Source organism: Annulohypoxylon maeteangense, assembly GCF_022496945.1.
Source record: "Annulohypoxylon maeteangense strain CBS 123835 unplaced genomic scaffold GGS22scaffold_13, whole genome shotgun sequence".
Classification (NCBI taxonomy): domain Eukaryota; kingdom Fungi; phylum Ascomycota; class Sordariomycetes; order Xylariales; family Hypoxylaceae; genus Annulohypoxylon; species Annulohypoxylon maeteangense.
Window position 1 is genome coordinate 416,240 of NW_025953260.1, and position 22,859 is coordinate 439,098.

Sequence of the window (22,859 nt, forward strand, 5' to 3'; positions counted from 1 at the left end):
GCGCTGTAGCAGCAGTGACATATTGATACAAGATCTAGTCTTGGGCAATCTTTGCAGCTGCAGAACATCTCGACATCTAGCATGCAAACAGTACAGGAAGGGCTATATCCATAGAATGTTTCAACTGGGCAGCCGATTGCATCGATGTCAGATATCATATCAGAAATCGATATACCCTTCATTTCAGCATGATCTACTAGGAGTTTTGAAATGTGAGAATACCCCCTCTTAGTTGCCCACCACAGCGGCGTTCGACCAAAATTGTCGCGGGAATTTACGTCGACTTTCCCAGTATCAAGGAAGAGCGTTACCGATTTTTCATGCCCAAAACGCACTGCGATAGATAATGGAGTCGATCCATAATAGTCCTTGGAGTCCAAGTCTACTCTTTCATCGTCAACAAGTCGCTCAAATAATCTGTTTGGTTCGTCTTTTGATAGAAAGAAAAGTGGCGAGCGATCAAATTTGTCCATAAGATCTGGACCCGCTCCTCTATCCAGAAGCATCCTCGCCATCACTTCTTCCTTGTGCAGCGTCGCTATGATGAGAGCAGTGTCACCATTGGAATTTTTAGCATCTAGGACAATAGTCTTGGTCTTTAACAAAACCTCCATAGCCCCCATATTGCCCCGACTCACGGCTATTGAAAGCGGTGTCTCGCCCTTCCCATCTTTCCGATTTGGTTCAACCTTATCATGAGTTAATAGCGCCGAAACAATCGCCGTGTAGTGCCTCATAACCGCGAGATGCAATGCGGGTTCTTCCCCAAGGTTTGGGTCAATCGCTTTTATAGAAAGGAGTAGTTTTACTACACTTTCATGTCCATTTTCGACAGCAAACGTCAATGCGGTAGAGTTCCGGAATGGGCACCTGTGGTTCACATCAACGCGTTTATCCTTAAGCAGTTCCCTTACTGCGCTCTCCCTCCCGTTCCTTGCAGCCCATTGTAATGGCGACATTCTGCCAGGGCCACCAGCCGCATTAAAATCAATATCCCCACCCTTCAAGAGTAGTAACTTTATTACAGCTTCGTGCCCTTCACACGCTGCGAATATCACGGGTGTAAAACCACGTTTATCTTTGGCGTTAGGATTGACACGTTCATCTTCGAGTAGTAGGTTAACTACCTCATGATGGCCTCTCCGTGCAGCTCTTGTTGCCGGAGTCTGTCCAAAACAGTCATGCGAATTCGGATCTACTCCTTCTGTCCCGAGTAATATCCTGACAATTTCTTTCTGGCCTCTCCAGGCGGCAATAGATAACGGCGACATGCAATCCCAGTGGTTATCTCTGCTGTCCGGATCAACCCCGGGCTTCTCAAGTATGAGTTTGACTATCGTCTCATGACCCGCTCCCGCGGCACACCATAGCGGCGTAGTACCGAATACATAATCCCTAGCGCTCGGATCAACCCTTGGATCATTTAGCAGAGTTCTCACTAATTCGTCGTCCCCGTTCAGTGCGGCATACATCAAAGGTGTTGCTCCACATATATCTATCCATGTGAAAAACTCGTCGCAAGAAGGATCATCTTCTCCCTCAACCTCTTTTATTCCCAGATGATCCACCGCTATGAGCTTGCCCCTTGAGTTGGGATCAACGACTTTCTCAGCAAGTAGCAACTTCACTAGCGTATGATTTCCTTCTGCTGCGACCCATGATAGAACCGTACGCCCAAGAGTATCTTGGGCATTTGGGTCCTTCCCTCGTCTTATCAACTCTATCATGATGTCTCCCAACCCAAACCACGCCGCGATATGTATCCCTGACCCATGATCAGGTGGAATTTTCAGAACGAAATCATCACCACTATCATAATCACTATCATAACCAGGGAATAATTTTTCCTTCTTAGTCATCATTACTTGGCTAGCCGATGAAGCCTTAGCGTCATTCATAAGAAATCCTAGAATCAGCTCCTCCTCTTCCTCTCGCATAGTAATATCTCGAGCATGATATCCCCAGTTCCGAGCTGCATACTCGTAAAATGGGGTTTGTGTTAGTCTGCGCTTTGGTATCCATAACTGATTACAAAACTCACTCTCAAAAATGGTGAATGAGAGGTAAGTAACGCAGGCCATCATGAGACCAGCCTCCTGTTCCTGGAATAAGGACTGCTGTCTTGTATCAAAGTACTCCTGGGTTGTATAATGTACTAATCGTATGATGCCACTTTCTTCGTCGACAATAACTAAGCCTGAGCATACGGACCTGATCATCTCGATATTTCGAATATTGTCTTCGTCAAGTTTGGTGTCGCCAATCTTTACCGCAAGCCCATGCTGAAGCTCCAGTACGCTGAGCGGTCTCTTCGCACAAGTAATCCACCCTAGAACTTTCCTTCCAAGGCGCTTTCTTTCTTCTCTTTGACTATTAACCCTCTCCATTGCGTCGTCGTACGCGGCATCTAATAATGTGCGTCTGTCGTCAGTCTTAAATTCTCGATTTCCGCGTTTCTTGAAGTCTTTTAACACGTCCTTGATTTCTCTTTTCGAAGTCTTCCCATTGAGTGATTCGAAGTATAGATGTGCTAGAAGGAACCTAAAGGGGGTTAGCACTCATAGGAAATTTAGATGGTGGTAGAGTAAATAGGTAGGTACGTACATTCCCTCCGTGGCTTCTACAATTTGGTCCTTGATATCTTCCCGTAACTCTGCATCATCGCCGACAACTTCGTCGAGATTCGGCATATGACCGTCAAGATACTTGCGAACATCATCGTTGCTAGCTCGGATTTCTTGAGTGATAGACTCCCTAAAATGCTGCTCGATATCCGGGATATGTCTTGAAGTCACGAAAAAGTTGGCCCCGATGCTATTCTGGAGTTTGGAAATCTGCGATATAAGCTTTGATCGGCAGCCATCGGACGTTTGACATTCATCGAGCGCATCGATTACGATATACACGTGCGAATATAAAGCTATTACAAGCTGTAAGTTCTCTGAGATACCGTCTAGTGGTAGCGGTATGCCATCCTTTGTCACTTCTTCGTGTAGGACTTTTATGAAATCCGGTAAAGAGGAAAGCTTCCTGAGGAGTTGTTTCATTAAGCTTCTCAACAGATCGTTGATTCTCTGCTGATCCTCACGTTTGAAATTAAAGTAGATGTATGCGACGGAAATAGTAGAATCAACGGAGGCCATTGCCATGAGATTGTCGATTACGAGAGAACATAAGATGGTCTTCCCGGCGCCAGGAATTCCCGTACAAAACAACGTTTGACCACGGACGCCTAGCCACTTCTTATACTTCGCTGAGTCTAGAAGCCACTGGCCTGTCCCTGGTTGTCGTCTATTGATAAAATCACTCTGTTGGGGAGTGTAGTCAGTCGATGAAAGCCATTCAAGAATGTTCAGATCTTCCTTTTTCTCCAATTTTGATTCTATATTCTCGATATTGATAGCGACTGCGAGTTTTGTTTAGATTTTGTTATTAATCCATCAAGCAGAACTTGGAAATATCTATCAGTCATATAGGTACTCACCTTTATGTAGCAGATCTCTCACTGGACGCTCTGCATGGATATCGACCGGTCGTACATATCCTAGAAGCTCCTTCGCATACCCAGCAGCTATCATTGCTGCGTATTCTTGCCAGTCCTTGTTCTTCCGCGAGTCGGCGTAGTCGCAGATCCCTCGAATAACAATACACGGGAAGTCGTTTATCAGTCCTGCCGCTTCCATCTCGACGCACAATATGTTGCCCCCAAAGCTGTTGTTGAGGCTGTCTCGTAACTCACCATCCTTGATAACTTGGTTACCTGACGCTACCAGGCCATAATGTACACGCACGTCTCTTGGATTCTGATCCTCACAATGTCTCGGTACGAGTAGTGGGTCTTTCAGAGAGTTGAATGAAGTATACCGTGGAGCTAGTTTCGGCCATTTCTTTTCAACTTCATTCAGGTACTGGGGGATCTTGGATTCCGAAATTTCATGATTGCTCTCCAGCTTTGTTAATGCCGCAAGTAGTGCGCTTGGGGGGTTGTTAAGTGCCCCCGTTCTCTTGAACTTGCCGTCCTTTTCGGCCTTACCAAGATCCCACTGAACCACACCAGGGTATTCATCAACTGGGGAGCTTACAACAACGTCGCCAAGTCTAACTTTTGGTGGAATGCCACCTCCGATCCCAACCATCAGACCAAACTTGATGGATGGGAAAGTGTCTACCATCCGAGTTGCAACTATCGCTGCCGAATTGGTTCCTATCTTTCCCTTTGGGAGACAGGCTACGACGATATTGTGTTCACCGATAGACCCTAAAGTGTATGCATTGTGGTCGTTTGGGGGATTTTCAAGGTCCGGATGTATCTGATCAAGCATCGCCATTGCCGCAGTCTGTTCTTTTGGTAGGGCGCTAATCCATCCCACAGTATAATCACCGTGTGATTTAGATCCCATACTTGCCATCTGGGATACAAAAATAATATATTAGTCAACAGAGGTACAAAACAATCCCGAGCAAAGATCGTATGAATGCTCCACAGCAGTAGGTTATCACATCGCGTAGATGTAATGCCTAGAAAGGATAAGGCTCCGAGAGAATCGAGGGTTGTGCTGACCGGTGCTGACAACCTGTAGCCCAATCTTTATGGCCCCCAACTTTTCATGCACATTGACCCGCACTGCCGCATCAATCACCTCCATCGGGTCTGCCGCCTATCCCACCTAGGTATGTAGGTACCTAATGATGGGCTTTTTTCTATTCTGGGACATTCATTATTAGACTGCTAGGTAGCTAGGTAACAAACAAATTCATAACCCATTCAAATCCAAGTGACGCGAAAGGTCCAGACTGAAGACTTGGGGTTGGAAATAATTCACTATTTAAGTCGGTCCACCGTTACGCGAACACACCAAGCGCGGGCCACCATTTTCCCATATAAAATCGCTAAAACACGATATTTATTATTAATGTAATAAAATAGTTAAAAATATGAAGTCTTTTGATTTAAAGTTTAAATTATCGTGATAATATAAAATAAATTTTTTAAATTTTAAAGGTTTTATTTAAATAAAAAAAAAAATTAAAAATTTTATATTAATAAATTTTAATAATAAATATTAATAAATTTATTAAAAGTTATAACTTTTTTTTTATATTTATAATTATTATTTTATTATTTTATTATTATTAAAATTAAAATATATTATTTAATATAAGTTTCGAAATATTATATAATTTATTAAATTTTTTATATTAAAAAATAATATATTATTTTTAATTTTATATAAAATTAAATATTTTCGAAAATTTAATTTTTTAATAAATAATTTAAAAAATTAATTAAATTTAAATTAATTTTTTATAAAATATTTTTAAATATATATAATAAATTAAAATTACTTTAAAACTTATAATTATTATATTTATAAAGTTATTAATTTTTATAATTACGATAATTTTTTATATATATTTTATATATAAAATTTTAAACTTTAACTTTTTTAATTTTTTATTAATTTTAAAAAAAATTTAAACTTTTAATAATTTTATTTTAAATTATAATAACTTTATAAACTTTAAATAATAAAACGGAATACTTTTAACTATTTTATTAAATTAATTATAAATATCGTGTTTTAACGATTTTATATGGGAAAATGAGTGGTCCACGCTTGGTATGCTCGCGTAACGGTGAACCGACTTACCTAATCCAAACGCCTAGAAAATGCAAGTTTTACCGAGGAAGGCATTTCCCCTGTAAGCCACACAACGCCTGGATGCGGGTGATACGTCTAGAATTATCTCTGATTGACTGATCGCTTCAGACGAAACATTCATGGCACGACAGAGCCGAAACACTGCCACCGCCACGAAGATGTACAGAACACAGTGATTTGTTTCGGAGATCTTGTAAAATGGGCGTTTAAATCGCAGCGAAGCAAGCCCTCTCTCAAATCCGAACAAGATAATCTACAAATAGAATTGAAAATGACGGCTACTTAGTAGTCGTGTCGGGAATATCTTCATACTGAGAAATTGATTCCTGTTGAGTAAGGGTTTCAAACGCGTCCTGGATGGAATTCCTTCATGAAATTTCATGATATGATGGAGTGAAGGTGTATTTCTTTTCTGCCACCCCCCATAAGAAGTCTATTACGATATTGTCCCCACGACAAGCCAACTCCGCTGTAGGTCGGTCCAATAGACCCACACCCTTTGCATGCAGATATCTTTAACGAGACATGCGAGCTGCTACCCTTGCACGTGCCGATCACTTGGTAAACCAATCACTGATCTAGATATTAACAGGGCTTTAGAGTGCAGGTAGCGCACCTTTGTAAGCTGCGCCAGACGCCACCCTCACTAGCAGACTAAGTAGGAGACCTATCATACATACCCAGGCAACCAGCGATGAGAGTGGTGACCAAAGATCCTTTAGTCATGACACCCAATTGTCCACCCTAGACTCGAGGCAATCTAGGATTTAAACCATGAGCGGAAATTAGTCCCTACTATCTTATTCGGTCTGCATGAGCTGAACACGAAAACAAGCATGGATAAAAATGATTTGTACCATGTAAGCATGTGCGGCTCTAGGCCATCCAGATCATCGAATGCAAAAGAAATCCCCGCAGATATTCCCATCTCAGTCGGGTCGTCCAAGTTCCTACCTTAATCTTTCATAATATTTTATCATTCGTTTGGTCAAGTTGTGGGAGTCGACGGGACTCTACCTTATATTCACCATGTTTTGCATAACGGCTCCGTTCTTTATACTTCCATATCTCCTTGGTCGATCCTCTGGTGCTATAATCATATCCACAGCTGCTCCAACAACCTCTCTCTCCACTGACGAGATACCTACTTCTATACAAACACCACCACCGGTAATAGATTTAGAGGCAAGAGATAGGGCTGGTGGTCTTTGCGGTTACTATCGCGGAGATGCAGGTAACTACTAGCCTATACTTGCGTCGAAGACAACGATAACTAAGTAGAAATTAGCAAGCCCATATATATGTTATTCCGGATACAGCTGTGTTCAGGACCATGACAACAACGCCATCGGCTGCGTTCAGACCAATACAAAGAAAGAGCTTCTCGGAGTTGTCTATACTACATGTCTAAACTATAACGTATACCAGCAATATTCCGTAGGGCCCCGTACCGGCTGTTGGTAAGCAATGAGGCGATCTTGCATTACTTAGGGTGTATCTAATCTTTATACAATCCAGCACGAATTCAAAGTACCCCGCCTGCGTCTGGAACACATATACCGGAGCGGACGCAGAAGGATATACTTTAATACAATGCACACAGACTTACTTCCAGCCCGGTAGGCTCTTAGCTTGGGATGCTTCAACGTCTGGTACGGCCGGCCCGACGACTATGTTCATCGGCATTCAAACAGCGATTAATAACAATTCAACCAACACCTCGCCGACGACTAGCGCGCCCAGCCCATCAAGCTCATCTAGTGGGCTATCGACATCGGACAAGATCACACTAGGGACAGCTTTAGGGCTCGGCCTACCAGCGACGATCGCCGGCGTCATCGGGACTTGGTATGCGTATAAGTCTTGGAAAAGCAAGAAGAGCAAACAAGAGGACGATCAGCGTCCTTTCCTGGATCACAGGTCAACCGGGCCATCAATTATTGCATAGTTGTCTTCCTACCATACCGATATACACAAGTTGGAAGTTTAATATGGAGGAAAGATAAGGGGGTGGCGTTTGCGCCACTATGGCTTGAGGAAAGGGGTTTGTGTTACTCTATTAAGTTTTGAGCATGGTACTGTATGTATAGAAAGGGGCGAAGTTATTTGATGCTTGGTAATAATCGCGAGGAAATAGACTGGGGGGTTTCAAAGTAGTGGTTTGGGACTCTTACAATGAGGCATACCTAGCAAGCAAGCTGGACAGAACACGCATAGCTCCACACGAACACGTCCAAGGAGAATTTAACAATAAACACATTATCATTTAAGTTATACCCTTCTATATAATAAGAAACATTACGAACTACCCAGGTAGATCTTCCAAAGTACCTATTTACAAGCGAATGACAAAAACAAGCACAATACCGCCTCTCCCCAAACCCTCATCTATCCCCTATCCGACCATCGTAGCCTTAACTGTCCTTGAATTTCTGCATCTAAAAGCAGATACCATACTGAACTATGCAATGCTACCTAGGTAATAATCATAAAGTAGTCTTGTTGCTGCTTTTCCCATTCGCACCGCCAAGGCAGACTCAGCAACAAGATAGACAAGTTATTTCAAACATCAAGAAAACACACACTTCGCAACAGACAGGAAAACATGGCATGGTAGATATAAAAGGTGGAGCGGAACCCCAAATGAAGTTCTAATCATCCACAGACCAACTCTCCGCCGTTTCTCTGGCAAGGGCAAAAGTGTGCACACCATGATATAGCCGAAAGCGTCGTGAATAGTATCTGAGTAGGATAGATGCATGAATATTAAGTAGGTGCCTGCCTAAGTATGTACACCTGGGCACTGTTCCAACTCAAAAAGGTTATCAAGAGCCTACCTAGCCAGTACAGTCACTCTTGTCTGTATTTGGGGTTATGATCTCACAAAGTACCACCATAGAACCTACCTCCATATATGACGTGGACCTTTTATGTATTGTGAGGTTGGTTTACATGCGGGAGATAATTAAAAAGGCTAAGCAATCTCTTCTGACTCTCCCAGTTTCCAAGACCTCTAACGAACTCAACTTTCTTCGTCTTATGTAAAAGGAGAACGTAATACCTACTAGGTACCTAATTCGTAAATCCATACTACCATTCAACATGGCTCAGAACGTGACAACCTACGACGAGTGGATACCTCTCACCGAAGAGAATATCGAGCCTCTTTTGAGGCAGACTGAGGAACACGAATCCAACATCTCGATCTACGAGCCGCAGCCCGATGAGAATCTTGAATATCTACAAACTCTACAAGTCGCTATTTACGAGAGCATCGAATCAGTAAACTGGGCGTTATTCCAGCTTATCTTGATGAAGGATAACTATAAGGAAGGTTCTGAGACGTACGAGCACATCGAGGTTGGGATAGAGAGGCTGAACAGGATGGTCTCGAAGTTTAGAATGTTCGCCCGTGAGTGTGCCAGGATGCGGGCTGAAAAAGGGGAAGTCTTGGATCTTGAGAATATACCCCTAGATGATGATATGTCGAATCAAGGATACGATTACGGGGTAGAGGGAGGGGCCAACATATAGAGTAGCGTCCATTTATCCATTAGATAGGTATTATTAGGGTGCAAGGGGCATGTGAGATACACACACTCAGTTTATCTGCTGTAGGAGTTAATTAACGCTCACCATCATAATGATTCAGCACAGCCAAGGGCATAACATCACCAAATGAGTTACCCTGTGAGGTTCTTGACTTGGTACCTCTAATTGACTGACTGGAGACGTTGTCCTCGACGCGTTCATCCCTCAACACTAGGCCAAGACTTGCAACTCATACCTGACGTGGGCATCACGAAGCTATTTCCTTCATAAACAATTCTTCTCTCCCTCTTCCCCCAATCTCCCAACCACAACCGGAAACCCCAAAAACACACCGAAAACATATATTCCCAAGCAACAAACAGCACAAAACAACAAAACCCACCATGTCCGAAACTACCCCCTCAATCCTCCTACCCAACGAAATCCACCCCCTCCTAACCGCAATCCAATCCCTCTCCAGACACCTCCCAGCCTTCGCCCCGGGCACCAGCACACCAACGCGGTCCACGCAATCCAGCATCCAGAAGAACATCACCTGGGCAGAACACAACCTACACCGACTGCAAGTCAGCCTAAGCAAATACGACGCGAACCCCAACACGCAGACACAGATAGCGCTGCACATGACGATGTTACGGGTGATAATCGAGACGTTGGGGGAGTACGATAGACGGATTGAGGAGATGCGGTTGCAGCAGGGGGAGCATGTGAGGATGAGTGATATCTGTGGGAGGGTGGAGGAGGATAGGGCGGAGCAGGAGAGAAGGGCGAGGAGATTGTTGGATGGGGTGCAGCGGTTTACGTATTATGAGCCGCCGAAGTAGATTTATTTTGCTCGTGGCTTTTTAATTGGCGTTTTCTTTGTTTAGGGGGATTGGAACCGATCGCGGAATACCCATTGAGGAGTCTAATTTTTCATAATTACCTACCTATATAGAAAGGGGATTTCTAATCGTGATGTCCGGTCTGGTACTTCGTAGACGATGAGTTGACATATTCGCTAATAGTGGGGCTGGGAATAGGGGTATGACCACCACCACCCAACTTCCACTCATAAAAAAAAAGAATTATGAGACCCAAGAACATTATATCATGTATTCTTAATTCAATATTATTATTACACCTAAGGTAAAGTAAATACCTTGGTAAGTAGGTAGTAGGTTGGTATATATATCTCAGCCCATCGGCCGTATAATAGCGCAGTCAAGACATCCATCGTCCCGACAAATACACATCATGCCAAAAAAACATACTAGTTAATATGCAGACGTCCATATCCCATGATACACAGGACTCCGTACGCTCCCGTCCGCCTAAAAGCATCGGCCAAAAGAACATGCGCCTCTCACATTCCGTGGTATGAATATCGTGTTCGCTCGCTCGGTCTCGTCGACTATGCGTCCGCATTCCCAGAACTCCGCTGCTTTCCAGATATGGTGTTGGTATAGGTGTAAGTAAAGATATTAAATATATAGATGATAGGTCCTCCCAATAACAAAATAAATAAGTGAGTGAAGTTTCAAACAGCATTAATGATTAAATGCTTAGTAGGCACCTAGCAACTTATACAACTTTCAGCGTACCCGCTCTGCCGGGCACGGAATTATACGCATTGTAGTCGCGGTCTTTCTCTCTTGGCCTTTCCCGTTCCCGCTCCCTGCTTCGCGGGGGTGGGTGAGACTTGAGTGGCTCTCGGCTTCCCATATTTCCAGGTAAAGACGGAACGGGTGGTACACCCTCTACAGCCGATAATCTTGGGGCAGGAGCTCCCTGGGTTTTACTCCGTGTTCGGGAGAGACTCGGAAGAGGTGCGGTATTGGGAGGGCGACGGAGGGCGCTTCGAGCTGGTAGGTCCGGCTCGGCGTCGGTTGGTTCGTTCGGAATGATGAGATCAACTAGGTGGGTCGTACCCTCTGGTGCTTTGACACCGTGGCCTTGCTTCCCTTTGGCCCATTGCGGTGCTTCTTTGAAGGTTGGTTCGAGGTTAACGAGGGGTTTCGGCTTTTCGCGACGGTTCGAATGCGACATTCCGATTGGTTGTGAAGAGAGCGGATTCGGATGTTCGTGTAGTAGAGGTTTGCCATTTAGAGGAAGAGGCGGGCGGGATGATGAGTTAAGCGATGGTCTGCGCGCATGCGAGTGTGTATGGTGCATAACACCTGCAGAGGTACTGGGGCGGTTTGAGGGAGGACCAACACTGCGTTTTCTAGCAGAGTGTTCAAGAGCTGAAGGGAACCAGGAGGGAGACTCGGGTTTGTGGCCCGGCGTTTCCGGCTCGGATTTTCTATTCAGAAGTGAAGGTCCATCGGTAAATCCAGCGTCTCTAGATCTTTGTCGCCCTCGATCTGGTCTATCTGTCTCGGTGTGAGCTTGTTTGCGTTCTTCATATCCTTCACCAAGCAAGCCATTGCCGGTGAAACCGTCATCGGCAGCTGAATGGATGCGATCTATCAACTTTCGCTCGCGCTTTTCTTCCTTGGGAGTAAAATGGAGATGATGCGCTGGGATCTCCTTTGGCATAGTCGATATGTTAGGTACTGGGGGTAAGAAATCTTGTCCAAATTGAGACAACCGCTTATCGAAGCGCTTCATATCAAGCAGTGGCTCAAACTTGCCGATTGAATACGGTGTTTCGTCGACTGATACTCGAAGGCGATGTCCATTCATCGAAGCAACGTTTTCCGACTTCTTCGGCGTCTGGCTAATAGCGGGTAGTGAAATTTGAGGCGGCTTGTCATCAGTTTTCCTGATTGAGATTTTCCTTGATGCTTTCGGAACCACAGGCCTGCGATCCACAAGATACCAACTACGCCAACCCTGAACCTTCTCTCTGAACTGAGCGGCGATCTTGGGGTCCTCCGTGCTAAAGTATTGAACGTAATTCTCAGTATTCATGAATACTGTTGTCTTCTGCTGACTCTTTACTGCAAAGCAATACCGTTTCGGCGGTTTGATATTTCTCCGCATCTGTGACTCCGTGGGCGTATAGATATCATAATCGGATAAATGACAGAGACCTGTTGTATCCTTGTCCGTCGAATTGGCATTTGGCTTCTTCGCGGAGAGGAGCTGCCCATTGTCGAGAAGCGTGATCCATCTCTTATTCCACTTTCCCGGTCGATTCGAATGATACATATACAATTGAATCCCTTGAGGTGGTTCGCGACGGTTTGGAACTGATTTGATGTCAAGATCCCAATCTTCTTCTTCGGAATCCAATACCTTGACTATCAATTGATTTTGAGTATCGCGATCCCAAGAATTCATGACGTCCCGGATAGCTTCGTAACGCCTTAAACGACGCTCGAGACCTAATACGCCGTATGTTTCCGACACAATGCAATTCTCTGGACTAATATCGTTGGAGCCCATCATCTTAGACGTCTCTATTATTATGTCGTCTGCTGTCGTCTCGGGCGTTATTTCCAAGCTCAGGGTATGTTGCCTATAGCGCACCGCGACATTCTAAATAGCAGGTTAGTATACAACCCCGTACCAACAGAAATTATCGTTCCACACTTACTCGGTCCCCGGCATTAATCGCGGAGTGCGGCGCATCTGTCTGAGGCACGATACCTCGCCCGCCAGGTTCTATATAGGTCGATGAGGCTTTCGTGGGCTCGATACTTATATTCGATGACGTGGGAGATAGTCCCGGCGACAAACCATCCTTGTTTCTCCGTCCTTTAGTCAACATAACAAACTTTTCAATTACGGGACTCTTAGGCTTCAATGGCTGCGAGTGAGTTGATGTCCTATGTGTATTCGCCAACTCCACTTCTAACCTCGCGAGGTCCTTCTTCTTCTGCTCGATTAGCAACCGATTGTTTTCGGCCTCCACGCGAGCGATTTCTCGCCTCGCCGCCTCGTCATCTTCGTCACTGTTTAGCCTATTACGGCGCCCATCTCGGCTAGCTAACCTCCGCCACGTGCTCTCTTCACTCTTTCCACTCTTCGTGCTTTTCGCTGTGCTAGGTCGGTTCTGATGGTAGTTTTCCGCCATGCTTCGACGAGATGTGTGCCTTTGCGTAGAGTCGGTACGGCGCGGTTGACTTCGCGGAGAGGAATTGGACGAGGCGGCGGGGGCATCACTCTCTTTTTGTGTTATGATGGCGGTCTTTAACTGACTTGGTATAGTTGGCACAGGGGGTCGATTCGGAGGTTCCCATGGGGGTGGTGGATCGGAATTAATTTTCTGGGTAGCATTGGCGTTGACAGTAACGCTACTTGTTCGTCTGCGGTAGCGAGACATGGACCGAGCAATAGTGCTACCAGATTGAGAGTCTTGTTGCTGGCTGCTGCCGCTATCTCGATTGCCAGTTTGAATATTCATTTTGGTAGTCGGGTTTGTTGTCATGGAATAACTCCTATCTTCTAAATTTTGAGTTTGCGAATTATGTCTAGGCGCGGCAGGAAATTTATCAGGTGAGAAGAAATTGGGCGGCGAAAGGGTTGCCGGCACGGTGACCGTCTCGGACCCTGTCGACATCGCATGTACAATACCAGGGGTCAGGACTCAGTGGAACCCAAGACGCCTAAAGATACCGGCACGGTAGCAATGGGCACACAACAAAAAAGTGAACCGTGCTTTCTTAACCGCTAGTTCAGTCTCCGGTCCATAAGACAGATAGCGACGGTTCTCGGCAAGGTGGAAAAGAACTCAAGTATAGATCGTATCTTAAATAAGCTTAAGCGCAATGGCCGAGGAAGAATCTTGATATTTCCCAAACGAAGATGACGACGCGACAGTCGACGGCGCGTCAGATAGCTGGCAGATACACGTATGTTCTTAGTAACGAATGTGGCGCTAGATCCTAGGTTATAGGCTAGGACTCTCCTTTTTTTCTAATATTCTCTCTTGCTCATTATAATAATATGTATAAGTGTAGTCTGTCGAGAAGTGTTGACAACTTCATTGGCGGCGATTATCCACTGATCATCCACTGATGCGCGAGGACGATCTTATCATAAAAGGGGATTAAGTGAATCAAAGAGACTGATCAAATTTGGCAGATTGCCGAGAGGATCAACTTATTTGACAGGAAAATTATAATAAGATGACAGGGGACACAAGGGACCAGTATCCATATCGGGTCTGACTATTGTGGATATTCTAAATCATAGCGAAGAATGTTTCGTCGACCAGTTTCCCAAGCTTGTGGGTGCTTGTGGGTGCTTGTCTGACGAGCAGGAGAAAAAAAAAGCGGGAGAGTATCTTGAGCTTGGCACAATTGGCCTAAGTAAAATTTGTATGCAGGGGTAAGTTCAGGCGCATTATTACAATGCAGGGGATCCCGCATTGCGTCAGTGATCACTGGGCCATTAGCAGCCAATGCTTCGATCCCCAACGTGCCTTCCTGGTACGAAAAGGCTAAAATTCGTAAAATTTAGCAGTAGCGCGCCGTCGCTGCATCCCAACGTAAAACTACTTCTCCCGGATCTACGGCGTAAGGCAAGAAGAATGCAATGCATGTCCTACTTCCCAATTCAACTTCCCATGTGGCTGGCACGAGTCTCATATAAGACAATTTATAGTGTTGCACATGACAACAAACTTCGTGACCTTTAATCATCTTAGATCACCTTATGATCATGATGCATGAAAAAGAGTTTATATTAGGAGTATACACGAGTTGTAGATTAGGCTATCCAATCACAAGCCCTCCATACAAAGTCTCATAGGAAAGAAGAATGGATTCAACAAAAGTACCTCAAATCCAAAAATCGAAATAGCTTCTATGTATCTACAACAGTGAAGTTTTTCTCGTTGATATTTTATGTGCGGGTAGGTAGGTACCCGAGGCGTAGGGGCATTAACGTTATTTTTAGCACCTGGTCTTCTGCGTACTAGGTAAAAAGCAAGGGGCTCACAAAACACGAGGTCCTATTTTGATGGAATTTCCAAGAGACATTTGATATATCACCGTAAAGCGGGATATGGCATTGTCAATAAATCAAGGTTTGGCTCAAGATATACCAAGGAAGATTGGAATTAATTACTTGCGGGCTTCGTAAGTGTGTGGCTGCCACTTGTCGGCTTCTCTGTTATGCTCATCTCCACAGCTGACCGGCTTCAGCTCTTTCATTTCCAACTCGCTTGAAATGGCCTCGTTATATTAAGAGGTTGGACCTAAGGCAAACATCGTGATATTGACTGTATCACGCGTCTGAATAAAATGAAGACATTGTGGCTTTGGCCAGACCACGGGAGGCATTGAATGTTTGAGTCCCTTACAGACATTATGCGACGATGAGTCGATGTCTTAGACCCTTATTTTCTAAACGCTCTGACATTCCACCTCCACCAACCGGTGAAATCTTGTGTAGACACATCTATGCCGAGATCCTTGAGCCTCTTGGTACTAAGATGGCAGTCGTACGGCCTCTGAACCGACGCGTTGGGATCGTTCCCTTCGGTGTTAGGCTCGATGGCTGTAATAGGCAATCCCATTATCTCGCCAAAGAGCTTACAGATCTCGTACTTGGTATATTTATCCTCGGAAGAGAATTGTAGAATATTGGGGAGTTTTGATAAGTCATCGGAGCCCAGATATTTCACGGAGATATCTGAAGGATGTTAAAAATGAGGATATATGAATGTTAAGGTAATTGGAATAAAATACGAGTAACTTACCATGACACACCCGTCCCACGTCCTCGGTCTGCAACGTGTTAATATTGTTTAGATACACAGGTGTTTACTCGCGATCGAGTAGACTTATTTAAAGGGGAGGGTAAGTATATGCGAGGAACATTGTGACATACTGCGAACAAGTCAGCATCTCATGCATCTCGTAGCAGGGGCCTCTTTACATACCATTGGTAGGGTAACGGAGAGCCCAGTGGTCCATCTTGATTTTAGTACCCGGCTCTTGTGCTTTCCATACTGTCTCCAAAAGCACGTTTACCGCACTCTCAGTTGGTAATTCAGCATCCCCATATAACACGGGAACTCGTAGGACCACTCCTAGTCCTGCCTTGCCGGCATTTTGGTACTCTTCTATTACAACACGCTCTCCGTCAAGCTTTGTTTGCCCATATAGGTTCGTAGGCTGCGGTTTCGCATCGGCTTCGTAGGGCGCATCTCCGGGTTTGCCTGGAAAGACATAATCGGTAGATATATAGATTAGGAAGATATCACGACTTGCACATAATGAAGCAAGTCTCCTAGTAGCCTCTACGTTGATCGCGCGAGTGCCTTCGGGGTCTTTGTCGCATTTGTCGGGAAACCGATTGGCGGCGCCTGGTGGCCGTCAGTTGTCTTAACCTTAGGTGCAACTCCAACATAGAGACAACTAACAGTGAACTACAACTTGCGGTCTTCAACGCAGAAAAGAGTGTCAGCTAAGAAGCTACATAGAAGAAACAGAAATGCGTCAACGTAGATTAATTGCAACATACTTGACATTGTCTAGTGCAACAGAAACTTCATTCGCATTTACCAAGTCGACCTTAAGGATCGATAAGCCGTCGGCGCGAGAATACCCCGTCCCTTTTACAGTCCAATTGGCTCTTTCAAAGGCCCTAACAACCTCCCTGCCGAGTAAGCCGGTAGCCCCAGTTATCAATGCTGTCTTTCCAGTCATCGCTAGAGACGATCAAAGAGGAAGAGTTGGGAATTGGTTAAAGATTTGCTGTAATTGAAGCTTAAGAGTTTGGAAGATTGAGGAGCTCTAGAGGGGCAATTAATTGTCTTTACCAGCTACGTAATAGCGGGGTTGTGGGTACCTCATCCCCCGGCTACCCGACCATCCTCCCCTAAAGTGGAGCTTGAGCTCTCTAATAGCTCCGACTACAATAGAATATCTACTTTTATATCGTGTGAACATACCAAGTTACATCGAAACCGATCTACCATTCCTTTTTTGAGGCACTCCTCAAATCGTCTACATTCAAAATGTCTGCACCCTCTTTCATTAAGGTGTGCCAGACGTTATTCCGAATACCAACCGGCCAACCTGGCGTGTCCCAATACCGGACTTTAAGTCCTCTTCGATGCGCACCTTTAATCTGACCACGGATTATTCGAAGTTGGTCATCGCTGAAACCAGTGATAACATGCCCTACAGTTTCTCCAAAACTCGTACTGGCATATAGTGAGTTTGTCTCGTTGTATGTGATGTCATCCGTGGACTCCGAGTCTGGGGCATCGGGATCTTCCCACATGTCTGCAAGCGGCGCATCGAAGAACACGTCTCTATATGTGGGATTATTCACTACGAGATCGAATGGCGTGTTTCCCGTTCCCACGACAATTATTTGACGTTTATTGACGACTCCGTCTTCAAAATAAGTCAGCCAACCCCTTGACCTCAAAGGCTCTAGTTGGGTGAGAACATGAGGCCAAAGCTCAGCCCCATCAGTCTTGAAATCCACCAGGAGTATAACCGTCTGCTCTGGATCATAATCAAAGACTCCGCGGCGCGTGTCATTATAAAATTTTGTTCTTGGGTTCGTCCGATTGAGTAGGTCTACCAGTGGATTCACGTAGAGAGACTGGAAGGTTCGGTTTGGAGTCAATGCGGCGGTATCATGTCCAACATAGAGTTCTGGATCATCGTCAAAAAGCCAAACATCTGCTTCAACTCCGATACAGCCGGCGTGTAGGGCAGAGAAGAGAGGCACCTTGCGCCAGTAGTCATTGTGGGAATGACATTGAATCGGTAAGATATCTCGGAGGAAATCTGTAGGATACCAAGCCAAACCCTCGGTCCCCGTGCCTTGCTTTCCCCAGTTACCGAATATTTTGTCTGGGTTGTCTTCTATACCCCATAAGCTCCTAGCTGTAGATACTAGTAAGTGTATGAGAAAGATAGCGGCTCTGGGTTTCTTCGTCAGTTTTACGAAATTGATAGGTATTAATCATGTGTTGTTAACAGTGCATACAGTATCGTCAAACCCCATATGCTACTAGATGTAAGATAACCTTGGCAACATTGTCGTTTTGGGGCACGTTGTGCTACATTTCCTGCGGGCTCTTTACCTGGTGCGGCGGCATATTCGTTGTCTTCGGCACCATCAACAGGTACATAGTCATGGGCACGTCGTCGGTTCCAGAGGTTACTTAATGACAATTTCTTCTCAATGCGCGTAACGCTTCCCATCTTTATTAAACCAAGCAGTTTCTCTATTTCTGCCTAGGTAGAATAAGATGGGGAAGGAAGAGGTATACGGAATATTAAACTAGATTGAAGTAGATTGAGTCGATGGTCGCTTAATTGTCGCGTGTTCGAACCAATTACGCGGTATGTTCTTCGACATAGATGACTTCAACGGATGAGACGGTCAGACGAAACGTAACAAGAAGAGCTTCAGAGTCAGAGGACGACGACGCATACACTAAAATAACTCTGATTGATTATAGGATTACTTTCAAATAAACATGTGTAACTCATCAGGTGATAATGCAATTGGAAAGATTCATCCCATTGTTCATCGGCCTTTAAATAGGAATGTTGAAAGAAAGATGATTTTGGACTTGGATCAGTCCCTTTTAATTGCTAGTCGGTCCCCAGCACCTAGATCCGCTTAAGTACGCTAGACTGGATTCAGTTAGAAGGATCTTCAGGACTAAAGTGTGGGGCACCGACACCGATGTCCGACACTTCGAAAATTTTGGAGTCGCTGTAATCTTATCAGAACATTTGAATTTGAAGCTTTTCATATTCTTTTTCTTAGCTTGTCAGACAAGCACAATCTCAGTCAAGATGCCTCATAAACATACACGCAGGGAGAAAGATCTTTCTACGTACGTAGGATGGTATTATTAATCGCTCAATGTAAAGCTAACACCCTTCATAGATACGATCTCCCACCATCGCAAATCGCAAAGCCTTTACCTGTAAAATCACAGCCACAACCGCAAAAAAGCGACGCAGGGAAACAAGGTCCAAATCAGACAGGCAAGAACTTAAAGCGGAAACGCGATGCACCGAAAAAAGACGATGCGCCTCGTGCATTCAAACGATTAATGGCCTTCGCCGGAGGCAAGAAACCTCGTTCTGGATTAGACAATGGGGATGAACCGATGGGAAAGAATAAGAAAAAGAAAACAGCTACAGCAACAACAACCCCTGATTCTGAAGTTAAGGAGGCCAAGGAAACACGGGAAATTCCTACGATCCGACCTGGCGAACGCATGTCAGAGTTTTCTGCTCGAGTTGATGCTGCGCTTCCCGTTAGCGGTCTAATCAACAATTCAGTCAGGAACGGCAAGGATCCCTTAGGACTCAAAGTATGGAAGACCAAGAAAGAGAGAAAGATGCACAAGTTATACGATGAATGGCGGGAGGAAGAACGAAAAATAAAAGAGAAGAAGGAAGAAGAGTTAGAACTCCAAGCAGAGAAGGAGCTCGAGGAAGAAGAAATGGGCGTCACGTGGAAACTCGATTCACAAGGTGGCGGCAAGAGAAAGAAGAAGGGGAAGAGATCCAAGTATCTAGGCGAAATCGCCGACGCAGACGAAGATCCTTGGGAAGCATTGAAGAAGAAGCGTGGAGAAGCGAAGATCGGCTTACATGACGTTGTTCAAGCGCCGCCGGAGTTTAGCGTCAAGCCTCAAAAGAAGATTACGGTCGGGGGTGCAGTTGTTGAAGTTGGCGGCATTCCGAAGGCTGCGGGGAGCTTAAGACGAAGAGAGGAACTACAAACTGTCAGAGACGATATTGTTGCATCCTACCGAAAATTGATGAGCGAGAAACGACCCTCTTTGCATAAGTCTTAATATCAAGACAGGGTGCATCTCGAGGCTCATCAACCTAGATACCCGAATACCAAAGACACAGCCATGCCACTATTATCCAACTGCGACTCGACGTTAAGATTTGATTTTGACTCCCTCTTTAACTTAGGACCTCACGTGTAATAGAAATGTGGGACCATGATATGTAGCATTGCAACGAGAGGCTTAAAGCTCAATACTTTGCATTTCCGCAATAGGAGGGAGGCAACCAGCATTATTGTCGGTTGGTTCTGGTTGAGTGGGGTTGGGCAGCGTGGGAGGGTGTTTGAATGATCACGTACAGCCAATTATGCATCGATTCCGGACAGCATCCCTAAGAAAGATTCTAATTCACAACACCCAACGACATAATACGGAGTTTTGCCAATACTGCATATTCCCCCCATTAACTACAAGCATCGGATAATGCCAGTCTTCAATGAGTATCACTACGAGCCCCTAAGCGCGGAAGACGAAATTCGGCTTATTGAGCTAAACCCAGCGAAGCGTGAGGAAGCCCCTCTGAAATGTTCGATTGTCCAACACCGACGTTCAGTACGAAAAAATGATTACTTTGCTATCTCATATGTGTGGGGAAACCCGGAATTCTCGCGGAACCTGGAAATATCATGCGATGGTGATGTTTCGTACCTGAGGATCACTCCTAATGTTGACGTTTTATTGAGACGTCTTCGAAAACTCGAAGTCTTGCGTTACTTGTGGATCGATGCCATATGTCTCAACCAGGCCGATGAGATTGAAAAAGCGCACCAAATCCCGCTCATGGGACGCATATTCGGAGAGGCGAAGGATGTTCATATCTGGGTAGGCCCTCAGGACTTCTTAACCGCAAAATTATTTACCTTTCTTCGGCAAGTTAGCCTTCTCCCCGAAGTTAAGCAAGCCAAAATGGCACAGTGCATTGTGGATGTTATGTTGAACATTTTCGGCAATACTGGAACTGGATTACAGAGTTTTGATGATTTCTCTAACCGGGTTTGGTTCTCACGACGATGGATTATACAAGAAGCTCGTCTTGCCCGAAAAGCTACTGTTCATTGTGGGAATTGCTCCATCCCTCTGCCAGTACTTGCCTTAGCAGCAAAACGGTTTCAAGCTCTAGACATGTCCTCCTATCCAATGAAAATGATGGCGAATTTAAATACTCCAGCAAGAAAGCCCACGATACTAGAGCTCTTATGGACCTTCCAAGAAGCTTGTTGCCTTGAACCCAAAGATCGTGTAGCTGCCCTATACGGCCTCGCACAGAATGCTTACGGTTTTCATCTCGATTACACTGCCCATTGGACTGAGATGTATAAACAAATTGCTTTTAGTGTCTTGAGAAATGGCAGCAACGACATAAAACTTCAACTCATGCTTCACTTGTTTGAATTCGGGGCAGTCCGCGCACCTTCTAATGTCGACTATCCCTCTTGGATTCCCGACTGGTCAAATACCCGACAACGAGGTCTCCCCTATCATTCTTCCATAAAGAATATTGATACCTACGAACCGTATCCCACTTCACCCGGATATCCAACGAAAGCCACCTTGAAACTCCACCACGGTTCTCTTCAGGTCCATTGGAATGCTTTGATTGGTGGATCGCGTGGTTGGCGTGTCGTCTACGCGACGAATTCCGATTCCCCTATACGAACCGAAGAACAGAGGACGGAAAAAGTCAAAAGCCTTCTACTAGAGCTCTTCCCATCTATCTTTGCTCCAATTTTCCCAATCATGGCAGTGGCTGCATTATTTCATCTAGTCGAACAATTCTACTACCCGAACCAAAATCTAAGATTGAAGAGTTCTCCTTATGACGAATTTATCGTCAAAATGATCCAACAGCTACCCAAAATGTTCCACACAAGACTACTCGACACTTTGAGGCAAACAAGCCGCTTGCTAGGGGACTTCTGTATATTCAAAATGAAGCCTATCGGATCCGAGCATCAACATAGCGTAGGCTATGGTATCAGCTCGCAACAGTTACAGCCCGGCGACACCATGATACCACTTTGGAATATGAACTGGGATAAGGAGAGGGGCATGTCTCACATGAAGGAGTATATGTACTTGCGCACTAAAACAATGCTTGTAGTAAGGCGTACTCAAGGACAAACACTAAGCGGAAAAAACCCGGCTGAGACAGGTCGAATTGTAGGTTGGGCTGTGTGTGTCCTATTGAAAGGTGAATCGATTTACGAATTTGATTTATCTGACAGTACGATGTGGGATGATGATTTGAACGGTGAGCAGCAATGTTCAATGCTGTTGGCTTAAAATCCGACCAGAACCATAAGAGGGAATAAGATGGGATATAAAAACTAAATAATGCTGGTATAATGATAATTGGATGGGTGACTTGCCTCAAAACTGAATTATTTGTCACACACCCTCTACCTCCTTTCAGCTTCACTCTATCACATGAAATATGACAATTTAATATCTTTGCGTCAATATTGAGTTGCGTGTATAAAAACAGTCAGCTCTGCTACCTCACCTCTTAACGGCAAAGACGAGGTTTGGTTTTCGGTAAGAAAGCATTGCGCCACGATACCCCCTTTCCCTATTTGTTGGAATTTCTTCTTTTTTTTTGGAATAATCCACTTCCCAGCACCTACTAAGTGACATCATTCGAGCTCCGTAAGCCTGACCCGAGATAGTACCGCCGGGTCCAAGAAAGTCCTATATCGATCTCAGTCAGATCAGGACGAACTGCCGGTGAGACACGAGTAGCGGTAATCGAAGAAGGATCACCCTGAGTGATATGTGGTCCCACCCGAGCACCTCAATCGAATCCCATATTGCAACCCATCCTCACACAGATCTATTAACCACGTGCGACTCAGCCCTACGATATCAAATACTCGGGCCATTTCATCCACATGACGCCCAGCCCAACGAATCAATCACCCGCA

General features: G+C 44.9%; 7 protein-coding genes across 7 annotated transcripts; 3 read left to right on the top strand and 4 right to left on the bottom strand.

The window, feature by feature from the left end:
- Positions 1-34: 34 nt before the first annotated feature.
- Positions 35-4,400, bottom strand: GGS22DRAFT_180740 (ankyrin repeat protein; the record flags this gene model as incomplete). Its single annotated transcript, XM_047963800.1, has 8 exons — positions 35-76; positions 198-368; positions 402-596; positions 639-784; positions 815-870; positions 1,720-2,541; positions 2,605-3,406; positions 3,485-4,400. The coding sequence occupies 8 exons, from the start codon at positions 4,398-4,400 to the stop codon at positions 35-37; spliced, it is 3,150 nt and encodes a 1,049-aa protein (XP_047816983.1).
- Positions 4,401-6,334: 1,934 nt separating this feature from the next.
- Positions 6,335-7,973, top strand: GGS22DRAFT_167991 (uncharacterized protein). The gene is made up of 3 exons (XM_047962065.1): positions 6,335-6,897; positions 6,952-7,123; positions 7,182-7,973. Exons 1-3 carry the CDS (start codon positions 6,693-6,695, stop codon positions 7,609-7,611), a joined length of 807 nt encoding a protein of 268 aa, XP_047816984.1. The 5' UTR covers positions 6,335-6,692; the 3' UTR covers positions 7,612-7,973.
- Positions 7,974-10,303: 2,330 nt separating this feature from the next.
- On the bottom strand, positions 10,304-13,926 carry GGS22DRAFT_167993 (uncharacterized protein). Its single transcript, XM_047962066.1, has 2 exons — positions 12,739-13,926; positions 10,304-12,680 (listed from the first exon to the last, which is right to left on the bottom strand). The coding sequence occupies exons 1-2, from the start codon at positions 13,702-13,704 to the stop codon at positions 10,779-10,781; spliced, it is 2,868 nt and encodes a 955-aa protein (XP_047816985.1). The 5' UTR covers positions 13,705-13,926; the 3' UTR covers positions 10,304-10,778.
- Positions 13,927-15,033: 1,107 nt separating this feature from the next.
- GGS22DRAFT_167996 (NAD(P)-binding protein) lies at positions 15,034-16,865 on the bottom strand. Its single transcript, XM_047962067.1, has 5 exons — positions 16,617-16,865; positions 16,516-16,535; positions 16,034-16,458; positions 15,850-15,877; positions 15,034-15,782 (listed from the first exon to the last, which is right to left on the bottom strand). The coding sequence occupies exons 1-5, from the start codon at positions 16,799-16,801 to the stop codon at positions 15,487-15,489; spliced, it is 954 nt and encodes a 317-aa protein (XP_047816986.1). The 5' UTR covers positions 16,802-16,865; the 3' UTR covers positions 15,034-15,486.
- A 17-nt stretch (positions 16,866-16,882) lies between these two features.
- Positions 16,883-18,656, bottom strand: GGS22DRAFT_167997 (PLC-like phosphodiesterase). The gene is made up of 2 exons (XM_047962068.1): positions 18,102-18,656; positions 16,883-18,036 (listed from the first exon to the last, which is right to left on the bottom strand). Exons 1-2 carry the CDS (start codon positions 18,317-18,319, stop codon positions 17,067-17,069), a joined length of 1,188 nt encoding a protein of 395 aa, XP_047816987.1. The 5' UTR covers positions 18,320-18,656; the 3' UTR covers positions 16,883-17,066.
- Positions 18,657-18,948: 292 nt separating this feature from the next.
- On the top strand, positions 18,949-20,192 carry GGS22DRAFT_167999 (uncharacterized protein). Its single transcript, XM_047962069.1, has one exon. It carries the CDS (start codon positions 18,973-18,975, stop codon positions 19,936-19,938), a length of 966 nt encoding a protein of 321 aa, XP_047816988.1. The 5' UTR covers positions 18,949-18,972; the 3' UTR covers positions 19,939-20,192.
- Positions 20,095-22,221, top strand: GGS22DRAFT_180743 (HET-domain-containing protein; the record flags this gene model as incomplete). The annotated part of the gene is made up of 2 exons (XM_047963801.1): positions 20,095-20,101; positions 20,369-22,221. 2 exons carry the CDS (start codon positions 20,095-20,097, stop codon positions 22,219-22,221), a joined length of 1,860 nt encoding a protein of 619 aa, XP_047816989.1.
- Positions 22,222-22,859: the final 638 nt, after the last annotated feature.

What these genes read in the sequence shown, in the direction of transcription:
- GGS22DRAFT_167993 (XM_047962066.1), bottom strand. Translation starts at nt 13,704, where the DNA reads ATGTCGACAGGGTCCGAGACGGTCACCGTGCCGGCAACCCTTTCGCCG. An exon ending in CGATTAATGCCGGGGACCGA is followed by an intron (nt 12,681 to 12,738) that starts GTAAGTGTGGAA and finishes CCTGCTATTTAG; the next exon opens with AATGTCGCGGTGCGCTATAG.
- GGS22DRAFT_167991 (XM_047962065.1), top strand. Translation starts at nt 6,693, where the DNA reads ATGTTTTGCATAACGGCTCCGTTCTTTATACTTCCATATCTCCTTGGT. An exon ending in TTACTATCGCGGAGATGCAG is followed by an intron (nt 6,898 to 6,951) that starts GTAACTACTAGC and finishes AGTAGAAATTAG; the next exon opens with CAAGCCCATATATATGTTAT. An exon ending in GGGCCCCGTACCGGCTGTTG is followed by an intron (nt 7,124 to 7,181) that starts GTAAGCAATGAG and finishes TATACAATCCAG; the next exon opens with CACGAATTCAAAGTACCCCG.
- GGS22DRAFT_167997 (XM_047962068.1), bottom strand. Translation starts at nt 18,319, where the DNA reads ATGGGAAGCGTTACGCGCATTGAGAAGAAATTGTCATTAAGTAACCTC. An exon ending in ATATGGGGTTTGACGATACT is followed by an intron (nt 18,037 to 18,101) that starts GTATGCACTGTT and finishes GAAGAAACCCAG; the next exon opens with AGCCGCTATCTTTCTCATAC.
- GGS22DRAFT_167996 (XM_047962067.1), bottom strand. Translation starts at nt 16,801, where the DNA reads ATGACTGGAAAGACAGCATTGATAACTGGGGCTACCGGCTTACTCGGC. An exon ending in GTTGCACTAGACAATGTCAA is followed by an intron (nt 16,536 to 16,616) that starts GTATGTTGCAAT and finishes TCTGCGTTGAAG; the next exon opens with ACCGCAAGTTGTAGTTCACT. An exon ending in ACCGCAAGTTGTAGTTCACT is followed by an intron (nt 16,459 to 16,515) that starts GTTAGTTGTCTC and finishes GACGGCCACCAG; the next exon opens with GCGCCGCCAATCGGTTTCCC.
- GGS22DRAFT_167999 (XM_047962069.1), top strand. Translation starts at nt 18,973, where the DNA reads ATGGTATTATTAATCGCTCAATGTAAAGCTAACACCCTTCATAGATAC.